General features: G+C 32.0%; 1 protein-coding gene across 1 annotated transcript; it reads right to left on the reverse strand.

Annotated features, from left to right (window-relative positions):
* Positions 1–365: 365 nt before the first annotated feature.
* Positions 366–20,178, reverse strand: LOC139489030 (4-aminobutyrate aminotransferase, mitochondrial-like). Its single transcript, XM_071275086.1, has 13 exons — positions 19,805–20,178; positions 17,770–17,891; positions 15,456–15,573; positions 14,264–14,313; positions 11,373–11,453; positions 8,981–9,073; positions 8,530–8,656; positions 8,059–8,207; positions 5,343–5,480; positions 4,721–4,888; positions 3,552–3,698; positions 2,643–2,754; positions 366–2,017 (listed from the first exon to the last, which is right to left on the reverse strand). Exons 1-13 carry the CDS (start codon positions 19,866–19,868, stop codon positions 1,863–1,865), a joined length of 1,524 nt encoding a protein of 507 aa, XP_071131187.1. The 5' UTR covers positions 19,869–20,178; the 3' UTR covers positions 366–1,862.
* Positions 20,179–20,676: the final 498 nt, after the last annotated feature.

Raw genomic sequence — 20,676 nt, forward strand, 5'->3', positions numbered from 1 at the left:
TTTTGATCTTAGCGTCACTGATGAGTACTATGTAGATAAAACGTGCGTCGGGCGTATTAAATTATAAGTTGAACCCAGGATTTTTTCTTAAAATTTCCTGTACCAAGTCAGGAAAATGGCAGTTGTGATCTCATAGCTCGTTTCTGTGTGTGTTATATTGTCGTTTGGTTTTTGTTGTTGCACTGCAGTGTTTCTGTTGATTCGCTGTTCCGGATTTGTTTTCTCTCAATTTATTTATGACTTTCGAACAGCAGTATACTACTGTTGCCTTTATCTAGTGTACAATATACATCAACTTTATTAAAGTCCTTTTACAATGTAAAAGGAGTTCAGCGGCAATGTTTCATAAAAATAAAGACTGAATATTCTGTTTCACATGTTTCTTTATTCATTATAAACAGTAAATTATATACATTCGTGACTTTCAAAAATTCAAATGTAGAATATCCATACAAGTTAACACATTTGAGACTTGTAGTGAAATATTAAATTTATTATAAAATACGGAATTTGGTAATTCTTTGAAACCCCATGCATCAAACAACAACGGTCATTGCTACACATGGCTTATGAATATAGGTCAAGATGAGTAATTTGTTCAATAAATGGTAATATTATGCAGCACCAAATCATGTATACCGTTATCCTGAGATTTCTTCAAAGTCAAAATAGTTCATGTTCTGTGTTCCATATGCTAAATTTGTTCTTAGGGAATAGCTTCCTGCACTGTGTATTACACTTGCAACGATACTAAACATTGAACTGTAATTTCAACAAAATCGGAACATCAAATGATCTTTGAAATGAATTTAGAAATACATTTGTGTAGAACAAATGTGTTCCATAACAAGATCAGTTTTCTTTATCATAAAACAAATGAAACAGAACATATTCCAAAACTGCACCCTTAGCTTTTAAAACCCACAAGCACATACCTAACAAAAAAATCAGAAAACATAACGATAATGATGATCTAAGTTCAAAAAAAGTTTCAAAATATTGGAAATAACCAATATCGTATTAACAAAATGCTTAATCTTTTGCTTTTTACAGTAAATATATTTCCTATTTAGGTACCAATTTCTTGAGCAAATGGTCAAAGTTTGCTGTGTGACGTCACAACTGTAAGATGTGCAAATCGTTCAACATAGGCTAGCCCCTTTAAAAAACATCATCTTAGAGAATATGCATAAAATATAAAAGATTGTGAATCCTAGCTTAGTGTCATCATATAGTGTACACAATAAGTAGGACATAGGAAAGAAGAATACATGTATTCAATATGCACCAGGCAGTTATAATTTAAATGTTTAAAAATAATTGGAAGCAAAAATAACAAGACTGTTACTAAAAAAACAAAAAATCTCACAACTTTTAACGAAAAATCTCAATAGCTAACACACATATAAATCTAAAAATTATTATAATAATATACCATGAGAAGAATAAATCTAAACTGAAAATAAATTTAACTACGTGCAAAAAACACAAAAATAAAATATAGGCATAACACACTTGAGTAGGACAAATACTATTAAAATCAATAACAATGTTATTTATTCTCAGATATACAAATGTAATGCTGGCTGGTATTCTTAACGTAAAAACATCACATACTTGTAACTTCAAGTATACACAAATAAAAAACGTGTTGACCACGAGTTATGTCAATACACATTTATTCATCCAAATTAGAACATTTCAATATGAAATGTTGTATAAAAAGACTAATGAGACAAAGCATCTGATTCGTCCTGTTTTCCTCCTGTCATTATTGACTGGAAGGTCAAGTATTATCCTAGTTTTAGGACATACAATGTTCTTCACAAAATTTCCTTAACGGAATGTTAAACCAGGTCCCTCTAAGCTTTAGCTCGCTCACTTGTTTCTTGTGTGGAATCCACCTCGTGCAAAACGGAATTGAATCTGTCAAGGAAGATATCAACATGTCGTTTCTCTAAGGTAAGAGTTGGTCTAAATCTGATAGATTTCTCACCACAGCCACCACAATTGACACCTACAAATCAAACAATAGAAGTAACTGCATTATAAACTTATTATTATATCGACTTATTCTAAAGGTATTGCCACGGTTTTTTTTTAATGTCTGAATTTCCATTAATCTTTAAATTTCAACATCAGTGGTCCATGTTGAGCACGCTTGCTTGATATGTTGCAGCTATCATTTGATCAGTCAGTAAATGACATGCTCCAAAGAAAAGGTTTATGACAATACCAATTTTTTTCTTACAGTGTCAAAGATATTATCTATTCCCTTACTATCTTTGCTTTATAAAAAAAAACTGACTTGATTTAATTATTCCGTCCTGAATTTTCATGAAATGTGTGTCCTTTATGTTTAGCGATCTGATGGTTTACTATCATCAGGAACGCTCAACCCTTAACATCTAAATACTAGCAAACATACTTTATCTCAAACGTTTTGTTCTATTTAGATATATCATTTTACAAATTGGTGTATGCATTGATCCGTATGCGCCTACTCAGTAAAAACAGTTGCTCCTTCAACTGTCTCTTGCATTTACATAGATAACCTCAGCTTTAAAGATTAATTTCGAGCATCAATTGCATGCAAAAATACCAACCGGGTATCTTTGATAATGTTTCTAACACTAGCTTACCTTTAGCTCTGAGCCTGGATATCACTTTGTCACGTACTTCCATCGACGGCATATCAATAGACCCATAACAACCAAGACCTCTGAGTCTACTCAGTAAATAAGGATATTGTGTCTGTAAAAGTAAGTATGATTAACAGTGGCTTATTCTCACAAAATCTACTGAAATAAGAAAACAGATCAACATGCTTGAAGCAGGAAAGAATATAAGCTCTGCACAACTATTTATAAATAGATATATTTATCAGGAGCCTCTTGCCTTTGTTAGTCTTGTATGATTTATAATTTAAGTTTCTTGTATATAATTCGAAGTTCAGTATGACGTGCATTATCACTGTAGTAGTATACATATTTTTTTAGGGGCCAGCTGAAAGACGCCTACGGGTGCGGGAGTTTCTCGCTAAATTGAAGACCCATTGGTGGCCTTCGGCTGTTTTCTGCCCTTTGGTCGGGTTTTTGTCGCTTTGACATATTTCCGATTTCCTTTCTCAATATTACAATCTTTCTGAATTCAATGGTTGGTACATATATATACATTAAAGATATAACTGATATACTGTTCATCAACCAAAAAGATTGATAAAAAATCATCCTCAAATAGAACATAGATTACTAAGTATAAAATGAATAATGAGCAAGTCTACGTTATTTGCTTTAATCTCATTCTTGTGTAAAACATGAACTGAATCATTTTGAATTTTTGAAAAACTAAGAATTTTCTTACCCACAGGAGTAGATTACCTTAGTCGTATTTGGCACAACTTATTGGAATTTTGGGTCTTTAATGCTCTACAACTTTGTATTTGTTTGGCTTTGTAACAGTTTTGATCTGAGCGTCACTGATGAGTCTTATGTGGCCCTAAATTATAATCCTGGTACTTTTGATAACTATCATTTGCCAATCCAATTTACCTGAAGACCTTTTAATCCACCAAACAAATATTTTCCAGTGTCATTGACTCTTGCCAATAAATTCTGCTCCTTGATAACTTTAACTACAGCTTCTAATAAGACGACCTTTGATGGATCTCCTACCCAAGTGTTGAAGATACGTTGAGCCTGAAAATAAATAAATGTATACATTGGATAAATATCGCATGATAAGTCATATAAGCAGTTTGTGAAGTCAATTATCACGAATTACAAGTATGGTAATTAGAGTAAAAGTAAAATCACAAAAATACTGAACTCCGAGGGAAATTCAAAACGGAAAGCCTGTACAATCAAATGGCAAAATCAAAAGCTCACAAATACATCAAACGAATGGTCAACATATGAAGAAAATGGTGGTTTTCTAGCTAGCTAAATATCTCACGGCATATCAATAGATCTGAATAGACGAAATGCAGTTTCAAATCAGTGCTCGATAAGTTCATATCAATTCAATAAATTGAAAATGCATTTTTACCTTAAAAGGTCATTCGATGGGATCTAAAAGGACTTTAAGATAAAAGCATTAAGTCGTATTCCGATTGTGAGCTATTGTCAGATATGTACAGTGCACTTAGTGCACTTAGTGCAGACATTTCTAATATGTTACTAGATTTTTAGATTGAATCGGAACCTTCTCTGCAGTTATTCGCGGAAGAAGGGGATATATAAAACTATGGAATGAAATAGTTGATAGTATAGTCCGTCGACGAGAAAGAAATCTGAATGAAAAATAAAATTCTTTATTGAAACGATTAGGGAGAAGAGAAAATAAAAGTAAAATTTCAATATGAGGTAAGTTAAAGTAAAGGATTAATTGACTTTTTAAAAACAACGGCTGGTGTTTGTTATTTTCTCCTCATATTGATTTAATAAAAACTTTAATCAATGATTTAATAAAAACTTTAATCAAAATCGCATTAATGATTTGATGTAAAGGGGGCACCTTAGTAATTAGGAGTACAAGGTCCATATTTGAAAACAAATTGGCTGCAATTTAACATATAGAATACAATTTGTCTATTCTTAGATAGGTGCACCTGGCGAATCTGTGCCTTTTAAATCCAACATAGTGTTTTATATTTTTAGACATCTTCATGCTTGTTTTATTAAATCAAAAAGAGTAAGACAATTGGGTAATAACACATTACCTCATGTGGCCTATAGTGTTCTTTGTAGTAGAATCCACCAGTCAACATTTTCTTACTAAAGGCAACAATGTCTGGAGATTCCTTCAGGTTGAAATGTTCATGGGCCCAAAATTTTCCCGTGGAACCACATCCAGTTTGAACTTCATCTATTGCTAAACTAACATCAAACTACAAAAATATGTTCAATTAGAAAATTATTGTGAAACGCGCGTCTGACGTACTAATATAAAATCCTGGTACCTTTGATAACTATTGTATAATAGTACTAAATTGAGTCATGTCCAAGCACTAATGATGATGAAGAAATCACAGCATTTTAATTGAAACATGCAGAAAATATTTCTTAAATTATTATTTTCTAATTATTTACACTAATTATTTATTTTATATTACTGACAGTCCATGCCTGCTCATTTGTTCTTGTTTGGTTGGGTTCGTGTCGCTCATGTTTTTGGTTTTCTGTGGTGTGTATTCCTTTGGTGGTTCTTTGTTTAATGACATGACAATGTCAGTTAGCTTTCAACTTAAATATTTGACTATCCCTTCGGTATTTCCTGTCTCTCTTTTGAAGTTAATGAATTTACTACTTCGCTAAAAAAAATCATTTCATTTAGGAATTCACCTTTGAACAAACTTCCTGCAATCCTTGGAAAAATTCAGCTGAAGCAAAGTTGTCTCCCCCTTCAGCTTGCATGGGTTCTATAACACAGCCGACTACTGGTCTCCCGGATTTATTCCATGAGACAATTAGATCTTCAACCTACAATTACATCATTATATGTAATAACATATGCACCAAATAATCATTTTGATCTTTCAGAGAGTAATTACACAATAATTATGTATGTACACCTCAGGAGAGCCAAATATTTCTATGATTAAACTTTTTTCTTAACCTGAATTTTGGGTTTATATGACTGTAAAAAAATCCAATGATAGTACACTTCTTTTTTTGTTACAGCCCTTCGAAAGTATGCAATAATGATGATTTTCCCATTTTTCATCAGTTTTTGCCAATCATTTGGCTATTATCGTGAAAAAAAATGACAGTTCCACAATTAAACTTTTTTTCATACTTTCAATAAAGATGTATTGACCAATCTGAATAAATTTAACTTTAAAAAAAAACTATAGGTAGGTGTTAATATAATAAAGTTTTATCATATTTTGATGCTTTTTCGTGTCAAATTTACCATGCTGTCAATTTTTCTCTCAAAATGCATATAGTTAGTTTCTGTGTCATTTTGGTCTCTTGTGGAGAGTTTACTCATTGGCAATCATATCACATCTTCTCTTTTTATATCATCTCAAGTTATTTGTTCTAAATGATTGAAAAAATACATATCTACAAAATTTGAAAAGAAAAGTGATATGGGATGTGCATGTTTCTGGTAAAATCAATTTGTGTTCCTCTCACCCGTTTTATCAAATTTTTGTCTAAAAAGACTGCCTTGATTGGTAATAAAGTTTGAAAAATTTATTACTCAAAAGCAACTGATTGTAAATATACAAATTTTTCACAGAGTTTAGTTTGATTATGATTTTTATCAAATTCATTGCTATTTTCCATTTGTATCACATGTTTTTGGAAATAATTCCAGAACGAGATTTCAACGAGACTGAAACGTCAGAAGAGAAACATCCTTAAGTGTAGAATATTTCGCTTGAACCTTGAACAATTATTCTCCACTATCTTAGCATTGTTAGAGGCTAGTATGATAAAGGTTTGAGTGACAGCGATATGAGATGAATGTAAAGTAGCGATGTTAAACTTCAACATGCACTACCCTATGACATCTTGTAGTTATATTTATTGATCAGTTTTGTCTAGGATAATCTGATTGAGAACAACGACTCCATAAACTAATAGACCTGGTTTTTTTTTAACTGTCACTGATCGACCAAATTATACAAGAATGACTATGTAGTTTCATATAAGGCATATTTAAGGAATGAAGAAAAACGGCTAACCATTTATATAAGTAAAAGCACACATATGTTTGAACACCAATGAAATGAATCCAAAAATGAAGTAATGTATTGGATAAGTATTGTAACTATGGTTATGTTGATATGTTTTCTGCAACTTACTACTTAGATTTAAAAAAAAAAAAAAAAAAAAAAAAAAAAAAAAAACTCTAGCCATCAATTTTAACCCAGACAAATAGCGATTATTGGTATTTACCCCCTGTAAACCCCCTCTCAGTTTTCTCTCAACAATAAAAGCAGGAGAGAAAATTTATGTTCTTATTCATAAATTTGACCACACAGCTTTATTGATTTCCCTTACACTAGAAACACAACTGCATGACATTGTGTATATGTCATGGATGCACTGATATAATCAATGGTATGGATATATTTTTAGTTTGTCACTTTCATCGACACAAGCTGTCTACCTTTTAAACGTTTACAAACACCTGTTACAATTTATATATAGGTATATACAAAAGAAACAACGGTCTGCTGACTGAAAGGAGATATTCTGTGTGGAAATTTTCCAGAATCAATTCAACAACAATCACAAGTGAAAGTATATGATAGCGATTTTTGGATGATGCATGAATAAGGGCAACAGTAGTATACCACTGTTCGAGATTCATAAATCGATTGAGAAAAAAACACATCTGGGTTACAAACTTAAGCTGAGTAAAACACATTAAATATAAGAGGAGAACAACTAAATAACAGAAACACAACATTAAAATGTAACATAAAGCGTGTTTCTGAAATATCTCGCATCAATCAGATATGACTGATGCCAAAACGTATTGAATACAAAAATATGTAATAGTAAAGAACATAAAAATAGAGCCTTTAAATGGTCATTAATGTCTATAAGGACATATTTCTTAATAGAGGTGAACTACATTTCGTACAAAATATATCAAATGTATAAACTGAGGGGGGATAGGAGGGGTCCTGATCCCGAAATCCCGGACTTAAAAAAACGAATTCCCGAGGTCCCGAATTTAAATAAAGTAAATCCCGACGTCCCGAAATTCGAAAAAAGGATTCCCGGATCCCGAAAGGGTCAATCCCGAAATCCCGACCTTAAAAACACCCGATCCCGGAGTCCCGATAAAGGTCCTATCCCCCCTCTAAACTGATATTAGTAGAATTATATCGACACTAAATCACTGGCTATAAAGAGTATGGTACCTTCAGGGAGTAACAGTCTACCGACAACCGAGTAATCCCGAATGATACCGATGTCAGGAGAAGGGAAATCAAGTTGCAATGTCATTCACAACACTTGTGTCACTTTGATCTTGGTTTTACAATACACTGCCCCCTTTTTTGTCAATAATCTGCATACCTGATACTCCTATACATACCTCTTCCAAACACCTTCTCTCCTCAGCTTGATTTTCCCTTACATTTTCCTCCAAGGGATATTTGAGTATTGGGAAAGACGCCATAGGCCAATATGGTACAGGAAAATCAAGTTTATGGACGGGTTTACTGTGCGTAATGGCTAAAGCTCCTGAAACATATAGCACAATGAATTAAAATATCGTTTCGGTTAAAGCTAATCGAAATATATGATGCTGAATAAGACGATTGCAAACAGTTTGACCACGGTACTTATAAGATGAACATGCAGTCTCATGATAACAAGCATATACTGCTACCGTCCACAAAGAGTCATTGGGATCAAAACCTTCTAAGACCCGGATGTAAAAACAACAAATATCGATAACTGTAATAGTCAAATGATTTCTTTTTTCATAGGATTAACGTCAAATTAAACAGTTTTTATGAAATTGTTATTCTTGTTATCTATAAATTAATTAATGAAATATTACCCATTGTACGTCCATGAAATGCATTTTTGAAGGACAGAATACATAAATCTGGACATCCGGGTGGTACACCTGAGATGCAAGTCTGTAGTTCTTCTTTAGATGGAGGTTCACCTCCACGTTTCTTTCTCTGTGGATAGAAAAAAATATTTATAAATGAAAATCTTATGTTTTTATACTATAAGAATTTGGAGTTACCTAAATGACAGTAACATATATGAAAGATCATGGTATATAGCAAAAAGGGGGAGGATGGGGTGATGTCATTAGAATTCCTGAAGAAAATACAGCATTCTTTCGCTAATACCGAAACCGAATTATTAATGCTAGAATACCGATAAGTGTACCCTCCGAGATCACCCAAAATTGAATGTCAAATCCCGACGACCCCCCAAAAAAGGTCCTTCCGCCCGTAATTGCATTGCGAAAGGTAATATGATATTTAATGACTTACTTGATACGCAATAAACATGGCTTTCATTCCATGTTCGATAGAACAGGCACCACATGCCATTGTTTGAATCTCATTTAGTCCTGGAGGCGCCACCTAAAATGGAAATAAATTTGTCAAACAGTAAAAAAACTCTTTATAGTAATAATATCAAAGGTAGTTATACCAACAGGAAAATCAAAGGTCTTATCTTTATAAAAACCATATATTGTATTAGACTATTTACCGGATTTGTTATAACATAAGCAACACGACGGGTGCCACATGTGGAGCAGGATCTGCTTACCCTTCCGGAGCACCTGAGATCACCCCTAGTTATTGGTGGGCTTCGTGTTGCTTATTCTTTAGTTTTCTATGTTGTGCCATGTGTAGTATTGTTTGTCTGTTTATTGTCTTTCATTTTTAGCCATGGCGTTGTCAGTTTATTTTCGATTTATGGGTTTGACTGTCCCTCTGGTATCTTTCGTCTCTCTTTTGTAGTTGACAGGTTTTGCATTTGAAAGGCTTGAAACACAATGGAAAAGTTTATTGCAATTTAGTTTTAAACTGTTTTGAACATTTTATAACATTTGTATATCGCATTACATAGTTTTTTTTAACTGTTATCTCAACAAATTGGAATACTAACTCATACATGAAACCATTGGCACAAAATGAAAACAAGAGTAAGTATTTATTAGTGATGGGGAATGTTCTATGTACATACCGCTAACAGTGACGATTGCAGACGTTTATTAGTGATGGGGAATGTTCTATGTACATACCGCTAACAGTGACGATTGCAGACGTTAATTAGTGATGGGGAATGTTCTATGTACATACCGCTAACAGTGACGATTGCAGACGTTTATTAGTGAATGGCGAATGTTCTATGTACATACCGCTAACAGTGACGATTGCAGACGTTTATTAGTGATGGGGAATGTTCTATGTACATACCGCTAACAGTGACGATTGCAGACGTTAATTAGTGATGGGGAAGATAAGATAAGATAAGATAATTTTATTAACCAATCATGGTGCCCAAAATTTGAGCTATACAATCAAATGAATTACAAAATAAAGCACAGAAAATGATTAGAATGATTAAAGTACATTTAAACAAAAAACCACATGAATACACATTTACACTAATTAACCTGATATAAACCAAGTTATTGACAAAACATAGTTGTTATGGGTGCCAATGTGACCTGGAGAAATTACATAAATCTTTAGGATAGTTCTAGGTCTATGGGAGACATCTCCTGATCAATTTTATTTCCTATATATATATATATCTATATATATTTTTCTTCTATATTTTTTTTTTCTTTTTTTTTTAATAGACATTAAGTAAACAAATATTTTTTTCAAACAACAATATTTTCTATAATTTTCTTTCGTTCTTCAAAAAGGGAGTGCAATAAATTAGATAAGTTTGAAGTAACAAACAAATCTTCAGATGAAAGAATCCAAACAAATTTCATTTCATCAGATAATCTTAAATTTTTTTGAATTTAGGATTTAAATTAGATAGATGTTGAGATCGAGTATCTTTTAGAACAGGACATTTTAAAAGAAAATGTAGTTTGTCTTCAACTGCGTTTTTACATAGCTTACACTTTCTGTCTTCAGCTTTAATTCCAATATACCTCCCTCTTTCAATTTCAAGATCATGACAGCTAGTTCTAAATCTTGAGATTATTTGCCTGTCTTTTTTTGAATTCATTTTTAAATATGGTTCAAACATAAAAATATTTTTAAATTTTCTGTAAGTTCTTAATTTATTGCCAGATTGTAAATTAGTACACTTCCCAGAATTGCTTTCTAAACTAGCTAACCAGCTTTCTTTAAATTTAATAGTTAAAGATGTTTTTACTTTTTTTAGAATATGGTTTTGTTTAAAGTTTGACTGGTTAACAAATAGATATTCTAAGTCTAGAAATTTAAATATATGTTTAATGCTTCCTATCCAAGATTCCTGGTTATGTTTGTCTATAGAATGAGATAGATTTATGGCTTCCCTTAGAATAATATTTGAAGGTTCAATATCTTTCATAAGATGGATCCAATATTTTACCATGTAAAATGGAATGTTCTATGTACATACCGCTAACAGTGACGATTGCAGACGTTTATTAGTGATGGGGAATGTTCTATGTACATACCGTTAACAATGACGATTGCAGACGTTTATTAGTGATGGGGAATGTTCTACATGTATGTATTACCGCTAACAGTGACGATTGCAGACGTTTATTAGTGATGGGGAATGTTCTACATGTATGTATTACCGCTAACAGTGACGATTGCAGACGTTTATTAGTGGTGGAAAATGTTCTACGTACATACTGCTATAAACAGTGACGATTGCAGACGTTTTTTAGTGATGGGGAATGTTCTATGTACATACCGCTAACAGTGACGATTGCAGACGTTTCAGCCAGTCTCCTGGTGGGTACACGGCAAGTGCTGGTCTGTTAATAAAGGTTGACTGAAATGGAGGAAAAGAACAATAAATAGAAGGAAGGTCATTCTTTTTTACTTTCGGCTCTTTTTTTGGTTTGCGTGGTTTTTTTTCAAATATTTCGATAGAAGTGTTTATTCGTCCGCTTTGTCAGCGTGTTTCCCTAGCAGCCTTTTCTTCATGTTTTGGTCGCTCCAACTTAATCAATCGTACTAATATATATATACTTTATACTACGCTGCAGCTGAATTCGGGCTTAATTAGGAAATGTGGTACCAAACGAGTACACACATGTTATAATGACAGATTTGTTTGACAGTAATTTTGATTGCTGACTGTCTAAAAATGTTTATTTGTGTTCTACATGAGCGTGGTGCTTTGTATTATTTGTTTTTCATTCGTTTTTATATTCGTTAAAAAAATTAAAATGATTTTTTTTAAATGCAAAATAAACTTTTCTATGTCTATGTGTATGTGTATCTATGTCTATGTCTACAGTTAAAACTATGAAATGTTATTAATTCTGCAATAAGGTAATGCCGCCATATTTTTCCTGTTTTTTTTTTTTTATTTGTCAAAAGAAAGACATGTGATGAAATGCGTTCTTTCTTTATCTTCTACATATTTTAAAGCACGAATCTAGGACAAACGAAGCATCAAATTAGCATACAGACAAAACATTTCAAATTGATTTGTGCTTAATTAAATAATATATAAATCTATGTGATCAGTACACAGAATGCAGTAAAATATTTCGTCATCTACAAGTTACACGATTACCTCGATGATTTATAAATCTCCTCTCCGTCCATAATCCAGTTTGGATCACTACAATATGAATATGTTATCTAACAGAAAGTCTTTAACATGAGATTAAACTGTCAAAATGCATGGTATCGCTCAGCAAACCCAAAGAAACTAGAGGACTACATGTGCCTGTATCGCTAACCTAGTGAAAAATCGTCTGTTTTCTATCAAGGAATTTTGTATAAAAATATTAATTACTGGTATTCTTTTTGTGTTGCTGGTTACTTTTGAATTTACGAGTTTAACCTAGCTTCTATCATAGTTAAATAGCAGCAAAACGACCCCTTAAAAACAGTTAAAATCTACTTTCAGAGTACATATATCTTGCAATGCTGATAATTTTTCAATTAAATCCTACTCCTAGTTTTCATATTGTTAATATTTCATGGACAATAATTCAAAAACAGGTTGGCTGATTGTTCATAGATCTTTTTTAGATTTTTTTTTATAAAAAATGTACAAAAATCACATGACAATCTTTAAGCGCGTTTTCTCTCTAACTGCTATGATAATGAGATATAAACCAAAACTGTAATTTGATCAATTTTAACTATCGTAAGATATGATTATCATGTTGGTTGATCAACCTGGACCAAACTTCAAACTTTATATTTGACGTCCTACAGATGAAGCAGACACACTTTGATTTCAATCCATTGAGCAGTTTCAATGCAGATTTTTTAAAGAGAAGTTTAAGGGCGACGAACGACATGACGATGGATGGACAACGGATGCAAAGGGATGGCATAAACTCACACGACTCGTCGGGTCAGATGAGCTGAAAATGGTATTGGTCAAATTATAAAGTCGTTTAAGATATATGTAAATTATAGTCAACTCGTAAACGTTTCTTCAAGGGTTCCTTGACAAAGTCAATAATCAAAACAAAACCGTTAATATCTTCGAAAACAGTTTCAGAATAAATGCCATTGCCTTATCTTTTCTGGGTTTTTTAAAAGCATTCGTATAAATACGGGAAGATTTCCTCAAAATCACATTTCAGTAGCATCAAAACATGCAACATACGTTTTGTCGAAGACCGGAATTGTATAAATGATATCAAATAAACAAACAAGTGTCTATTGTGAATTGACAAACATACATTTTGAAAATGGGATGTATTCAATTATAACGTATGCTGTTTCCAAATATCAAAGAATCGGTCAAATATAAGAGAATTGCTGAAGTGTATATTTTTTTTTATCATTATAACATATAAATTGTTCTGCAATTAGCTTATCTAGGATCCAAACTCTTGCACTATATGAGCCAAGGTTTCTGCTATGAAGCTTGAAAATGGTCAGAATATGCACAAATAAAAGCTTTTAATTTTGCCTTCATTAAGGAATTTTTTGGTTGTAATGTTTTAGAGCCCTAGAAAGGAACTAAAAACGCTTGCTCAAAACAGTCATCCTTTTAGAAATCACACCACAAAATAATGATACACATACAAAAAAAGGCTAGTACACGATTCATTGCAGACACGTTGTATTTGCAAAACATATAATGCATTAGATAAATTATAATTCATATCAAGACATACTCTTAAACATATGTTTAACCTGGGACATAATATATTTGTATAATAGTCCAAAGGTTTAACATTATCAAAATATAATTTTCGTTACAAACGTGCAATGATTTAGACTTGCAAATGTGATGTGATATATACGAGTTTTATTTAAAATACGTTGCTTGTATCAAAATATTCTTTCCATGGTTTCACAATCAAAATGGTTCATAGTAGAAATTTTTAAGCATCGCTTCACTCCTAAAAGAGTTGGTCTACAATTTGTACCTTTTACCTGTAATTTTGGCACATATCTATATAAATCGTAGTTATCTCTTAAATATTCATTAATATATAGTACTTTATCTTACCCAGTGTTGTATGCACATTTATTAACAATCTTATACCTAGATTGTATTCAAAGACAAAATTAATACCGTTATCACATGCCAACATACCATTGCTTATTAAAAAATCATGAAATGTGAAAAAGAGGTAAAAATTATTGAAATGAACTTACCAAATTTTCCTCATTCCTAATTGTCTCGACCAAACTTGGGTGATTATAACCTAGGATAATACAAATGTAAAGAGATCTAGCATTACTCGACCAAACTTGGGTGATTATAACCTAGGATAAACAATAATACAAATACATTCCTTATTGTCTCGACCAAACTTGGGTGATTATAACCTAAGATAATACAAATGTAAAGAGATCTAGCATTATTGATTGCTTGTCAAGTGACAAATATTTCAATCGTTTTCATGACTTATAAAATATATGGGGAATGAGTCCATGGGACACAGAAAATGCCCCCGTTTTAATATAACGTTTTAAAAGGATTTAACTTAAGAACTGTAAAATTGACACTAACCAAATTTGTACTTGATCTGAGTTTTGTGGTAATAAGCATTGTTTATAATAAGTGTCATAACATTAAGTTGAGGCAAACTCAAGTTAAACGTAAACGAAAAAAATCACCAATTGTTCCATTTTTAAAGGGGGCATAACTATAGAATGGTTAAAGTGACGCCAGCAAAATTCGAACTTGATCTGTGTTTTGTGGTTACTAGCATTGAGCCTAAACCTCATAATATTTGGTTGAGGCAAACTCAAGTTAGAGAACGGAAACAAATATTTCATCAACGTTTCTACTTGTAAAGGGGCATAAGTTTAGAACGGTAAAAGTGACGCCACCAAAATTCAAACTAATTCACCTAATCTGTGTTTTGTGTTATTAAGCATTGTGGATAAGTGTCATAACATTTGGTTGAGCCAAACTAAAGTTAGAGAAGAGAAACGAAACATTCATCCTTTTTTTTTCATTTGTAAAGGGCATAACTTTAGAACAGTGAAAGTGACACCACGAAAATTCAAACTTGATTTGTATTTAGTGGTGAGAAGCATTGGTGAGAAGCATTGTGGATAATTTTCATAACATTTGGTGTAGGCAAACTTAAGTTAGAGAACGGAAACCAATAACTCAGCAATTCTTCCAATTGTAAAGGTAATAAGCATGTGTGTAAGTTTAAAAGCATTTTATTGAGACACACTAAAGAAAGGGAAAAGAAACAAACACCCGAACTTACGTATAGACAAGGGTAAAACGTAATGCCCCCCCCCCTTAAAAATTAGAGAATACAGGAATGATGGACCCTCGTCCAGAATGGTTAAAAATTGAGGTAATAGTTCAGATAATAATACTAACCAATAGGAATAGAGGCTATCTGTGTAAACATGTCAAGCATGACGTTCCCATCTACATCCACGAGGTAGTTCCCAAAACTTTTGTCATAGTCAACAAAAAATTGTACTGCCAGAGAATTCTGTAAAGATAAAAAATATTAGTTTATTTTGTTTAGTAAGAGCTAGAGTAAACGAGACAAGTTAATAAAAATTGTGCGCAAATGTCACTTTAAAAACTATCTGTATGAAAAGACGATGTGGTATGATTGCCAATGAGACAACTCTCTACAAGAGACCTACATGACACAGAAATTAACAACTATAGGTCACCGTGCGGCCTTCAACAATGAGCAACGCCCATACCGCAAAGTCAGCTATAAAAAGCCCCGAAATGACAAATGTAAAACAAATCAAACGAGAAAACTAACGGCCTTATTTATGTACAAATAATTAACGAAAAACAAATATGTAACACTTAAACAAACGACAACCACTGGATTACAGGCTCCCTGTTTGCATTATTGGCGATAAAAAAAAATGAACTTTGAAATGGGCATATCTTTCCATGGTGTTTTCATATAAAATTTAACATGTAATCCAGTTAATTGCGGTATTTAAATTATCCATTCATTTCAAATCTGAAAATTTTTAAACTATAGAAGTTAACGGGTCAAATAAGTTTAAAAAAACTTTTTTGCCGCTGAATATAGCTTTCCACCATTGCTTCAAATAATATGAATAAATTGCTGCTCCTTATTAGTTTAAATCGAATTTGACGAGCTTTGACCTTTTTTTGAAGTAAAGAATATTCGTTATATATTTCGGTGCAACTGAGCGTCACACAAATATGCAATCAATTAATTAGTCAACAAAAAAAACCTCTCTTTACATTATTCAAACTGTAAATTGAACAATTAATCAACCAATTGACCATTCTTTCAATTATTAACAAACCAACCAACCAACAATATAATCAACCAAACATGCTTAAATGTATGAACAGAATGAATAACTTCCACTAAACATTGTTTTGATATATATCTGATATCTATACTAAAACAATTATTACAAATGTAGCATTGTAATTTAAGTTCGTGAATCAATAAATCGATAGCGAGATTAAATTCATAACTTTGAGATGGTCCTTTATTTATACGTCTCAACACTCAAGTCTTTGTTGTTGTATTAGTGTTGACAGTTTTCTGATATGTACATCACATGTTTCGTCTGTTTGTCAGTTTGTTTGTAGATCAAGTCTTGAAAACTCTTTCGTTCTTCATTATTTTTTTCACTCTTTTGTTCGTGTACAATGGTGTATTGCATACTTTTTTGTTAACAAAAGAAGAAATTTGTACTTTTCTCTTCAAAACATTCAAATCAATCATATAAGTGCTAAAAGTTCACCATGTTTCCGTCTTTTACGCTTCATCCGACACGAAAATAAACACAGATATAATCGGTTAATGATATAATCCTGTTTACGTTTATTTATTTGGGTCACTTTGTTACCTCGGTCAATGTAGGTTATTGAACTATCATTAAACTATACATGCATGTAAACAACCTAGTGTTAACGTCATATCAGAACTTCTATTTTTAATCTTGTTCTGACATAATTATACGAGGGTCTGGATTTCCATCTTACTCATTCTTTTATTTTGTAGGTTTATTTCTTAGTCTATTTTTTGTCTATTATTCTCAATTCTGAGGGTATGGATCGGGTGGTCTGTTATTCTGTAAACATTTAATTTTCACCCCATTTTTCTCTAATCTTTAAAAAATTAACCCCTTTTTTCTCTAATCTTCCAAAAATTAACCCTTTTATTCTCTAATCTTCTATTTTTTGGCTCATTATTCTCTAATCTTCATTTTTTAAGGGCATTATTCTTTAATCATTTAACCCCATCCAAACCCTCATTCTTTATATTTCAGCAACCCATATATATATAATTCTCTTTTTTCTTCTTTGGACTAGTTTTCTCTATTTATATTTTAAGCTATTTTTTTCTACACACTTTGTCCACTGTCCACTATTCTCTATTCTACAACATCCATCCCGACCTGAATTAACCTTGTGTTGATTCATTTATTACTCAAAGTAAGATTAAATAATGTCTATAAAATGTACTACGTTGTATAAGATTGAATTTGTTATGAATCTGTTTATTTAGTTATTTATGATTTAACTGCTCTATTTACGGCACCATGATTGGAAATAATAACTTATGTCACCTATAAGCAATAATTTTAATGTATTTTGGTCACTGCAGATCTTATGCAGATGTTATGGGTGAGAGTTCATAATGATTTTTTATATATATAAGATGGCCCTTTACCTGAACAGTACTTAGTTCATTAAATAACGTCTTGGACTTGGGTCCTGGAATTTCTGTTTGGATAGATGGTGCATTTGGCTCTTCTGTTGCCAATCTTAAGACACCAACCGACTTGTGAAATCCTAGGAAAAAAATAATTATGATATGAAAATGAAAAATACTATTTAACATACATAACACGTTTGAGTGTTCAACATTTTTTTCAAGCAATGCTAAAAAGACCTTTCAAGCAGCAAAAATGTCCCTCCAACCAATTGCAAAAAATTCCTTTCAACCAGTACAAAAATATCCTTCCGACCAGCATGACCAGTGCAAAAATGTCCTTCCAACCAGTGCAAAAATATCCTTTAAACCAGTGCAAAAATGTCCTTCCAACCAGTGCAAAAATGTCCTTTCAGGTGTTTAAAAACTTTAAAAACAAATTTATGGTAATTTATTCATCTTCAAACCGTGTAACAGCATATGGAATTATTCAGCACATGTAAAATCGAGAAGAAACAAAACAGGAACAGCGTTATAGAGATTAAAGTAGGCAACCCCTCATTGACTTTGATTAACATTTATTTTTAGATAAATAATTTTCTACTTGGAAGTACAGATGTGCCCATTATATGCTTCCATATCGTGTACAAACGAAACTAGTTGACTTACTTCTTTTGGTATAATTGTGGTAAATGGATGGGAATTGGGGTTAAAAGGGGGGACAAGAAGGACTTGCGATCATTCCATACAAAAAATACAGTTGTCTTATATACTGCTTATAATATCTGAGAAACGGACCTAACCACGTAACTTTACGGTGACCGATGAACCAAGGAAATGAGGTCAAGGTAAGTTAAAACTGCCAGACGCCCACTCGAATAAAGTTGGCATTTGCTTAATTATATAGACTTATGAACAAACAAAATGAAAATGCATCATGTATCACTGATTTGTGAAACGAAGTCGAGGTCACATATGAACACTGTCTGACGGACTTTTAGTCCTTGAATGATTCGATATATGCCAAATACGTGTATCCATTGAACTAATATAGAAACATCAGCACATTTGATCGAATGATTTGTTTTTATACCATAATATAATGTGAGTCAACATTATTGATTATTCATTTATATCTATGTCAAGTGGACATTCTTCATGTAAGAAAAGTCGAGGTTTCACAACAACAACAATGAATTCAAAACAAGAAGCGTGTTTTCCTATTGATAATTAAATATTGTATTAATAACGTATGCATGCAGGGATTTTAAAATTATAACTTTGATTATCCTAATTAACGTTACCATTTAATAAAAACTTTAGAATAAGGTTAAGAGATTTATAGTATTCAAATTTCGTCAGGCTTTATTATTTAACTTTATGAAGCAAACACAACAACCATAAGAGGATCAATCAAAGCAAGGCATACTAAATATTACATGTAGAAACACCACTATAGTGATGACACTTACATTAACTGCGTTGATCGTTTGGAGAGCGATACATGCAAAACGTCTATATAAATACATTTATCATATATGTATTTCTATAAGGGGACGGGATGCCCCTCGGATGCCCTGGCCCCTTCCCCTTAATCCACCTTTTAAATGGTATTGAATTTCATTAGAGATAAGTGAACTGACGGACAATGACTTTTGTGTCCCTGTCCGCATTGAGGACAAAGACAATTAAATATTAGTTATATGTATAAGACGTATAATGGTATTTTAAATTAACAAATTATGTATAATGTTTACAGAAACAAATACAATGCTATACTATCCCCCTGTATTAATGATCTAATTACTGTATAATTTTCAGAACATAAAAATAAAGAGAATAAGAATAAGAGAATACGAATATTTATTATTCCAATCAAGTGCCCTTGATGGGCAGCATAACATGTACACATAAAACAATACATCATGATTTGTAACAGAAAAACATTTTTATAAACTAAAATGAAACATTAAAAAAAAGTTCAGACATATGTTATTATCTTCATGCTATAAAAATCAATAAAATTATTAAAAATGTAATAGAAAAAGCTTACCTTGAGATTTTGTAAAAATTTTGCTTTTAAGAGCAGGGACATATCTGTACAATAAAGTTCGCATTGTCGCTGTGAAGCACAATAATATGTTTCTCTTAGTTTAATAATACAAATTGTAGGGGCTTTCTCAAAGTTTCAATATCCCTAGACAGAACTGGTATAAGCCAGTTTACAATCCGATTGTCTTTACGTAGCTATAATGCTATGTGTACTTTGTATCAGTTTTATATAGAAAATTTAATCAACACTTTAATCCACATTTATATTAATCTAACTTTTAAATCAGTATTTTTTTTCAAAAAAGTTTGAATCCTTTATTGTCAACGAATAAAATTAATCAGTGATTTTGTGTGTAAACAAACTAGTTACCGAATATGGTCAATAATGGAGGTTCCAGATGGGGCATTTATTTCTCAGGATTTTTTTATTTTTTTTCAGTTATTTTGCCCTACCCAAGCACCCGGTCTCCCTCTCTTTGGAGTGCATGCAATTTCATCAGTTTTTGTTTGTTAATTACAATGATCTTTCTCTTTTTAACCGATATATCAATATAACATTAGTAAACAACCATATCTCCTAATTTCTCTATTCTCAAGTTATTTTTTGGCTGATATTTGTGTACTCTTGATCCATTATTGTCTTTTCTTTTAAACCCCACCTAGACCCCAATAAAAGATAAGTAATTCAAAACCATATAACTATTATGTATATATATCGATCGATCATTAAAGTCTGTTGTTATAGAGGCAGATGGTATTTAGCCAAATGAAAGGAAACTCCAGTTCGTTTGTGTTCATTTTTATCGTTTGTTTTTAAGAATAAAGTTCAACTTGTTGAATTGACTTTAATCGTCTTTAACAGCCTTGAAGAAG

This window comes from Mytilus edulis, chromosome 9 (genome assembly GCF_963676685.1).
Source record: "Mytilus edulis chromosome 9, xbMytEdul2.2, whole genome shotgun sequence".
Taxonomy (NCBI): Eukaryota; Metazoa; Mollusca; class Bivalvia; order Mytilida; family Mytilidae; genus Mytilus; species Mytilus edulis.